Here is a 9,824-nt window from a genome sequence, read left to right as displayed (position 1 = left end):
GCTTGCATGCTGAGCACGGGCGGGACATGGCGAATCTGTTCAACGTTGATGCTGGTAACCAATGACTAGATACTGGAACTAATCACAGCTCTGGTTCCTTCGACAGCACTGCGGGCTAGCTCTGAGCTATGGGCTGCCCAATTCGACATTGGCGCTGCTACTGCTTCTCATGGGCCAATGATCCTCTGATGCTACAACATTACATATGATTGATTCTGAGATAGTGGAACCTACATGAGTTCCTGCAGTATTGCTGTATGATCATGTTTGTGTCAGCCCCGTGTTCCAGTTGCATAGGTAGAATATCCTGATATGACAGCTCATCCTGCCTCAACAAAGCCATCCGGCGGTGCATCTTAATGCAGGCGGTTGGCTAGGTTCATGGCAGGCGGATTCACACTATGTACAGTTGCCTAATTATATAGGCAGAATATTTCTGATGTACCAAGATGACAGCTCATCTTCCCTCATCTAGGGTACCCGGCCATGTGTCAAATGAGAAATGAACATACTGCTGCATTAGCTCATGCTACATGTAGTTAGCTTTCACACATAGGCCTAGTAGACAGTCATGTAATGATAGAATGACCTTCGCTGGTCTATTGAGAGCTCTATATGGCAATGAGTTTAGCTGCCAGTACCATGCCTCATTTAGTTTGCTATGACGACGTCAGGTGTGGTCAATAGCCTACATGTTGCCGTCTTTGCTGGCTACTTGATATAAAGAACCTTGCATACAGCTGCAGGTGGATGGCTGGATTATACTGCTTGACCCCCTAGAGTCGATTTCTGCAACCCCTTAGAAATCCAATTAGCAAAATAATAACAAATCCCCATCAAAATCAATACTACCTTGGATGTGTGCTTAGTTGCAATCAAACCAAGTCATTAAAGTCTGTCGGTGGTCTGAGTACTTGGAGGAACTGTAATACAGAAACCAGCTATACTCAGAATGTACACAGTTTGTATTGGTGTGTATTCTCAGAAATGTTTTTATTCTACTGAAAATGTTATATGAATACCTGAATTCCTTTCTTCCTCAGTGTTATATATGTGCAACATATAACATTGTGGGTGCTATACCGTTTTGATTTGAAGTGACTTAGAGGATTCTGGCATGTATTTTGAAGAATTTTGCCATAGCCCCTACCACTCCCATTGTTTCACCAGCAGTGATGCTAATGTGGAGTTAGTAAAAAAAGAACACAAAATCATATTTTGTGTCAATGTCTCTTAGGATCACTTTTAAAAGTGAATTGAACAACCTTTTGTCAATAAAATGTATTGCTGAATTTGTGTACTGCCCCTTTAAATGGCAGTCATTTTTACCACATTAATATGACAACATTGATATTTACTTCAAAATTCTGAAAACTAAATGATACTTTAATCAAATGATGGTAAATATGATTTTTGTACTAAGATGGATTGAACTCAAGCTGCACATTATATTAAGGAAAAACATTGTTTTCTTTTTGAGAAAAAAAAACAGTTTGTTTAGGGCATTTTATATCAGATAACATTCATTACATTTCTAAATAATTATATATTGAAAATAAATAAGTTTAACACATTTCGCTATGATTGTTGCTTTTTCCAATAGTTTCTCCTTGGGGTCAAGATGACCCTTGTTGGTAATCGATATAAGGAAAATGTGTTGGTAGATTAAGGGTTCATGGAGATATGGCAGTGCCCTTCAGGTAAGGAGTTATTCGCCYTCACTAAACCCTCAGCAGCATCCAGGCCAGAGCCATGAGGCCCAGAGAAGAGCACATTGRGGAGGCTCCCGACGCTGGACGGCCCTGGGTCGTCACCACCCAGTCGTTGCCAGGCTGGATGTTCCTGAAGACGTTGGTCATCAAGGCAGAGGTGGAGTTGTGGTCAATGTGCAATGTTGTGCTGAAGAGATCAATCTGAGGGGAGAAGGTTAATGAATTACTAGATCATAGACATAAGTGTGACATCAGGTTGGTCCAATGGCTTTACCCACTGGGCACAAACGTCAGTTAAACATCTAGTTTTAGTTGAGCTGCCAAGTAATGTGAAATCAACTAAACTTTGAGGCAATTGCTCTCCAAGTAAATACATAAATAGATGACAAAAACAACAGCTTTAAGGCATGTCATTGCATTTCGGTTAAACATGTGATTAAAATAAGAAATGTATTAAATATGTGTACATATGCCGTACATACTGTTGCATGAATTTTCCTGCACAGCATGAAATGCTAACTTTTAGTGTAAAGTTTTTAAAAAAGGCTCCTAAAGTTTGTAATCGCCACGTTAAATTATCCGACTTGATTTGCCCTAACAAAAAATGTGGCAACCCCTATAAAAAAAGTCCTTTAATTATAATCCACATAACAATCCATATTTCCTTTTGCTGCAGGTCTATTTCCTGCTGTTTGAAACTGTCTCAAATTAAGATACGGGATCTGTATGTTCYTGACTTCTTGAAGAGCCAATTAATACATCACAATCTCTTTTGTTGTACCACCCCAGATGAAAGATGAAATCATGTTTGGTAATATTTTTGAATCATTACTTTTATAATGTTTCATAAGTAGAATAAATAAAGGAATGGATCCTGCACTTAAAGATAATTGAATACAGTCCATGTTTTTTGTCGGAGCTATGTTTATTTTCTGGTAAGTAGAAATGGTGTTCAGTTTCTGGTGAAATTGTTGTACAAACTCACCAAGTCCTGGCTGACTTTGATCGGGTCCTTAAACACGGTCCAAACCACAGCCTCATTGCAATTTGGAGTGGTCAGGGAGCCAAGGTAACGGTAGTATTTGGTACGGTCCACCCCTTCCAGGAGCTCATCCAATGAAATAGCATGAGCAATGTTTACAATATCATCTTGAGGAAGAGAGAAAGAAACAARGTATATGAAATCATATGCAACTGAAATTGAACAAGAAAATGACTCATTTTGAATTCAAAGAGAAAACTAATGCCAAATCCTCTTCCAAACTTTATTTTGAYAAAGTATATCTTGATCAMATCAGAACCAGTTAAATCTCTCCTCTCACCTTTTAGTGTGATGTTGGCCAAGTATGATGTCAGAGTATTCCATGCTGCTGGGGAACCAGTTGCATTACCCGGCATGGCCTGTTTGAAGAACAAAGACTTTAGTCATAAAAAAACAGCAATAAAACATTTAAATGCTAATCTACTGTGGAAAAATGGATGCKATTTCTAGGAAGGTTAAAGCATRCACTCACCTCTATGAAGAATCCAAGAGCAGCYAGTCCCGTGCTGTCTGTAACYGCCGTGGTCGTGTTACCGTTGTGCGAAGACTTTGCATTTACTATGTGCAACTGAAAGGGGAAGCATAACAGTTGATGTAAAAAGTTATCTAAATCCATTGGACAATTCAAATGTTGTAATGATACATTTAAAAAGGTGGACTACAATCTGCCATATGTACAGCTGTTCAAGGGTCATTTAAATTAATGACATATATGCCCAATGATTCTTGAGGAATAGAACTTATAAATGCCTCATGAGCTCAGTACAACAGTCGGATTATTGCACCATTTATGAATTTGAGAGAGGTTACGTCTCCCCATCTGTCAGCTTTCTAGTAAACCAAGTAGCAGGGATGCAGTTTGGCTGGAGGGGAATTAATTCAGACTGGACTAAGGCTAAATGAAGACCTTGACATTGATCCATTGCAGTGTGTTATATGTGCATCAGTATGAGAAGTGACACCCCATGTGACATGGGCTACATTCAGATTCTTAACCCTTCTCCCAAAGTGTACTAATACACTTCCACACATGCATTTAAAAGTAATGGATTAGTGCTTGCAATATGGTGGAAACTCCCTCCAGCCATGCTTGCACAAATCCTGGAAGGGGGGGGGGGTAAATGAGGGGACACTTCTGGAGAAGGTTAGAGAATCGGAAWGCAGRAATGTTGCGTTGAACCTCCCATACCTCCATGGGGTAGCGTGTTCCATCCACTGTGTGCTCCGACCCAGGTACTGAGGTACCYTTCCCCCAGTGGAGGTGAAACTGCAGGCTGTCATAGGCCTCAGACAGTGCCCCACCTGTAACCTGGACTCCACTCCTCAGCTCCACTTTGACTGAAAGAAAGAGAGGAGGAACAAAACAGAGGAATTGGTTACATTTTGCACATAAGGGTTCCTGGTTTGGTTCATACATTATCCTCAAGTGGGACTGTGTGTATGGATTGAGAAGGCAAGGCATCCATCCATTCTCCTCACCAGTTTTGCCAGTGTTCTTGATATTCTTCATCGTAGAGTTGTCTCCGTATTTGGTGAAAGTGAAGGAAGTCAGGGTTTCATCGCCCACTGCCGATGCAGAGARGATGTTGATGGGAGACTGACGGGATCCATTACAATGTTCACTGGCAATGGTGGACCAAGTGGTGTCGTCTTAACATGGAATCAATCATACAATGGTGTCAATGTACCATTGTTTTATGAGGGTCATATAATATGCTAATACATCAATTCTATAGTCTATTATCCACTGCCATCACAATCACTTCAATTTGTGAATACAAATTACACTGTAACCAGGAGGTAAAACCAATACTTACCACAACTAGGATCATGGTAACACCACACTGTTAAAATTGAAGAAGGGAAGAAGTTATGCAGAGTCACAACATTGATAGAAGAGTCACAGTCCAACATAATAATGGAATAATCACTTACAACCGCCTGCAGCACTGTATGTAGTGMGGACYAAGAGTGTCGCAACGATAACCACAAGTCGATTCATCTGAAAGCGAGATAAAGACAATCATGAATGGAGAGACCACTAAAMCACCGACCAACACGAGACGTCCATGCACGTAGAAAAGTGGTTGAAATTTCGTCAGTCCGCRCTGGTCTTAATTTRAACATCCACAACGTCCACAAACGTAGACATCTATGATTGGTTSCGATTTGGTCGAATCCGTACTGGCCTTGATTTGACCAAAATATAGGCATTGATATTTCACAAGTTTGGACTCTACTCTACTGTACTCTACTATGCTCTACTGTACTGTGCTGTCCAAACTTTGAAACATGGACATCTATGATTGATTCAGATTCTGTCCAGACCGACCAAATTTGGTCTTGTTTGGGGCGGAGCTCATTATATACCCAGTGTGCTTGAACATGTTAATTGTTATATATTGGTCATTTAGAAGACACTCTTATCCAAAGTGACTTATAGACACTTACAGTGACTTACAGACACTTACAGGACAAAACAGAGATGCTTGTTCTAGGTCCAAGAAACAAAGAGATCTTCTGTTGAATCTGACAGTTAATCTTGATTGTTGTAAAGTCGTCTCAAATAAAACTGTGAAGGACCTCTGCGTTACTCTGGACCCTGATCTCTCTTTTGACGAACATATCAAGACTGATTCAAGGACAGCTTTTTTCCATCTACGTAACATTGCAAAAATCAGAAACTTTCTGTCCAAGAATGATGCAGAAAAATGATCCATGCTTTTGTTACTTCTAGGTTAGACTATTGCAATGCTCTACTTTCCGGCTACCTGATAAAGCACTAAATAAACTTCAGTTAGTGCTAAATACGGCTGCTAGAATCCTGACTAGAACCAAAAAAATTGATCATATTACTCCAGTGCTAGCCTCCCTACACTGGATTCCTGTTAAGGCAAGGGCTGAATTCAAGGTTTTACTGCTAACCTACAAAGCATTACATGGGCTTGCTCCTACCTATCTTTCCGATTTGGTCCTGCCGTACATACCTACACGTACGCTACGGTCACAAGAGGCCTCTTAATTGTCCCTAGAATTTCTAAGCAACAGCTGGAGGCAGGCTTAATTGTCCTAGAATTCTAAGCAAACAGCTGAGGCAGGGCTTTCTCTTAAGATCTCCATTTTTATGGAATGGTCGCCTACCATGTGAGAGACGCAGACTCGGTCTCAACCTTTAAGTCTTACTGAAGACTCATCTCTTCAGTGCTCATATGATTGAGTGTAGTCTGGCCCAGGAGTGAACGTGAACGGAAAGGCTCTGGAGCAACGAACCTCCTTGCTGTCTCTGCCTGGCTGGTTCCCTCTCTCCACTGGGATTCTTCGCCTCTAACCCTATTACAGGGGCTGAGTCACTGGCTTACTGGTGCTCTTTCATGCCGTCCCTAGGAGGGGCTGTCACATGAGTGGGTTGAGTCACTGACGTGATCTTCCTGTCTGGGTTGGCGCCCCCCCCCCCCCCTTGGGTTGTGCCGTGGCGGAGATCTTTGTGGGCTATACTCGGCCTTGTCTCAGGATGGTAAGTTGGTGGTTGAAGATATCCCTCTAGTGGTGTGGGGGCTGTGCTTTGGCAAAGTGGGTGGGGTTATATTCTTCCTGTTTGGCCCTGTCCGGGTGTATCATCAGATGGGCCACGTGTCTCCTGACCCCTCCTGTCTCAGCCTCCAGTATTTATGCTGCAGTAGTTTATGTGTCGCGGGGCTAGGGTCAGTTTGTTATTTCTGGAGTACTTCTCCTGTATTATCGGTGTCCTGTGTGAATTTAAGTATGCTCTCTCTAATTCTCTCTTTCTCTCTTTCTTTCTCTCTCTCGGAGTACCTGAGCCCTAGGACCATGCCTCAGGACTACCTGGCATGATGACTCCTTGCTGTCCCCAGTCCACCTGGCAGTGCTGCTGCTCCAGTTTCAACTGTTCTGCCTGCGGCTATGGAACCCTGACCTGTTCACCGGACGTGCTACCTGTCCCGACCTGCTGCTTTCAACTCTCTAGAGACAGCAGAAGCGGTAGAGATACTCTAATGATCGGCTATGAAAAGCCAACTGACATTTACTCCTGAGGTGCTGACTTGCTGCACCCTCGACAACTACTGTGATTATTATTATTTGACCATGCTGGTCATTTATGAACATTTGAACATCTTGGCCATGTTCTGTTTAATCTCCACCCGGCACAGCCAGAAGAGGACTGACCACCCCTCATAGCCTGGTTCCTCTCTAGGTTTCTTCCTAGGTTTTGGCCTTTCTAGGGAGTTTTTCCTAGCCACCGTGCTTCTACACCTGCATGCTTACTGTTTGGGGATTTAGGCTGGGTTTCTGTACAGCACTTTGAGATATCAGCTGATGTAAGAAGGGCTATATAAATACATTTGATTTGATTTGACAGTCGGTGCATTCAACAAGGTAGATAAACAACCACATACAATATCACAGTCATAGTGAGTAGTAGGGGTGTTAACCCCGGTGTCCTGGCTACAGATGTAAGATCTTCATTTGACCCAGATAGGATTTTACATACCAAATAACCACATCATATGTTATAGCAATCTGTCAGTCGATGACAGTCTTTGACATGGCACGCAGCCATTGGTTAATGCATGCAACATCTAAGCAGGGGAACGCGACCAAAATGTATTTTGGGAAAGGCTGGCATTAAAACTCCACTTTTATCTGTTGTTGGATATCTGTCAGTTCTCCAGCAAACATGATCCTTTTTGTTTTCTTTGTGTATCCAAGAAGCAAACATGAGTAAATAGACATGTATTTTGTTTGACAGTTTTCACTGATGCGGGTGAATGTTTTGAGTTGCTTCACATTGTTTGTAAACCTATATACGGCTCCCGGAGCACATTTTCCTTTGTTATGTTGCCGGGTAAAGTATCGAGCTGATTACTCCGTTTCCTATCTCTTTTATTTCTGAATTAATTCTGTTAATTAGAGCTTTTCTGGTCTGAGTTATGAAATTAGTTAGAATGAATTATGTCATGTTGAAACTACCGGGATGAATTCTGATTGTTTGCCATTATTGAATATGACTATCTTTATGATTTGATTATGCATTATGGCATTTTATTTATTATTGTTGTTCTCAGATTTTCATTCAAGCACACAATGAATCAATTAAAACTCAACCAGACTGAGACTAACCAACTCAGTTTCCTTCCTTCTGCCAAAACATCTTAGTTTGGTTCACCTGTTCACCAATTTCTTCTCCTGGCCTAACCAGTCCCCCTGGCCTAACCAGTCACCCGAGTGCCAACACTCATTTTTAGAAACGTTTCTGTAACCGTTGTTGAAGTGTTCTGTTGGTTCTTCAGAACTTTGCACATGACCACTGACAGTTCTGATGTTTTTGATAAGTGCAAGTGACAGATGGCAGAAATTCTAAATATTCCATAGGCCTACTGCAATATTTTATTCCACACTAAAATCATATATTAATTGGAAATGTTACTTTTGAACATGCACATAATGCTTTCTTCGTTGACATGTAGATATAAGTGATTAAGTATGGCTGAAATTTGGCCATAGAAACGTCCGGAAAATTATTTTAAACATCAATAAACAATGTATTTTCGATACCCCAACCTCACACTCTTTGCAATTCATACCTTGGTAAATTACTAGGAAGCATGAAAACAAAAGAAATGAATAGTCACTGACTTCCCATCACATGATTTGGCATAAATGCAGTGAAACAGCTGTAACTTCTTAGCCTAGCCTAGTCAATGAATGTGTGCCACTTCAAACATGTCATATCTTAAAAGCAGGGCATATTGTTCCATAATGTATATGTCTTGTAGCATCAATGCCAGAATCATCTTACCTAAAGCCGCACCTGTCTTTACCTGTCAGTCTGTGCGCTCAGCCTCCCATCCTTCCTCTTTATATTCAGTGGCACACTCAACTAGAAATAATAAACACACACTCCGCTTTTCACTCAGCCGGTGAGTTTCAAGTTGTGGGTTCAAAATTGTGTAATACTGTAAAAAAAATGCCCATTTGGAAAGCAGAAGGTCAGGTGAGCTTTGCCAGGAAAATGTATGCAGTACCCGTGACAATGACAATAATGAAAGATTAACTTGTACCGTAAAAGAACAATGAAACAGTGCAGCTTTAGCAAACTCCAAAATCTTGGTTTCAGCGTAGTCCTCATAGTGACCCAGTCAACCTAAATAAAGTGTACATCATTTGACAGTAGGCTATTTGGGCTGAAGTTCATTCATAATGTTTTAAAAATACAACAGCTTCAGACAAAATACATCCAAAATTGAACTTTATTTGCACCTGACATAGAAACAAACTGCATAGATGAAAATATTAGATTGGGGAATCTTTTCACACTCCTTGACTCGTTTGAATAAAAGGATGTTTACTCTTTTCAGAAGAAAAAACTGTCCTGCTTGAAAAGAAGTGTTCATCCTTCCTCCTTTCCAGCCTTTCTGACTTCACTAAAATTCAAAACCCTGTTTATGTGTTAAATGCTCTACAACAAAGCGTTCTTAGTGTCCAACAAGCTTTCTCTACTCTTAACCTCGTTCTGAACACCTCCAAAACAAGGTCATGTGGTTTGGTAAGATGAATGCCCATCTTCCCATAGGTGTGATACTACCTCTGAGGGTTTAGAGCTTGAGGTAGTCACCTCATACAAGTACTTGGGAGTATGGCTAGACAGTACACTGTCCTCTCTGCACATATCAAAGCTGCAGGCTAAAGTTAAATCTAGACTTGGTTTCCTCTATCGCATTCGCTCCTCTTTTACCCAGCTGCCAAACACCCTGATTCAGATGACCATCCTGCCCATGCAAGTTTATGGAGACATACCTTTATCGATCGGCAGGTAAGGTGCTCTCGAGCGGCTCGATGTTCTTTACCATTTGGCCCTCAGATTTGCCACAATGCTCCTTATAGCACACATCACTGGCGCTCTATACTCTTCTGTAAACTGGTCATCTCTGTATACTCGCAAGACTCACTGGTTGATGCTTATTTATAAAACCCTCTTAGGCCTCACTCCCCCCTAGCTGAGATTTCTACTGCAGCCATCATCCTCCACTACAACACCCGTTCTGCCGATC

General features: G+C 41.4%; 1 protein-coding gene across 1 annotated transcript; it reads right to left on the bottom strand.

Moving 5' to 3' along the window:
• Positions 1–1,487: 1,487 nt before the first annotated feature.
• Positions 1,488–8,610, bottom strand: LOC111956899 (carbonic anhydrase 4). The gene is made up of 9 exons (XM_023977599.2): positions 8,574–8,610; positions 4,690–4,758; positions 4,572–4,598; positions 4,234–4,404; positions 3,944–4,092; positions 3,227–3,322; positions 3,035–3,113; positions 2,698–2,861; positions 1,488–1,913 (listed from the first exon to the last, which is right to left on the bottom strand). The coding sequence occupies exons 2-9, from the start codon at positions 4,754–4,756 to the stop codon at positions 1,722–1,724; spliced, it is 945 nt and encodes a 314-aa protein (XP_023833367.1). The 5' UTR covers positions 4,757–4,758; positions 8,574–8,610; the 3' UTR covers positions 1,488–1,721.
• Between the last annotated feature and the right edge of the window lie 1,214 nt (positions 8,611–9,824).

Source organism: Salvelinus sp. IW2-2015, linkage group LG32, assembly GCF_002910315.2.
Source record: "Salvelinus sp. IW2-2015 linkage group LG32, ASM291031v2, whole genome shotgun sequence".
NCBI lineage: Eukaryota > Metazoa > Chordata > Actinopteri > Salmoniformes > Salmonidae > Salvelinus > Salvelinus sp. IW2-2015.
Note: the sequence above shows the minus strand (reverse complement) of the source record. Positions and strands in the feature narration are given on the sequence as shown.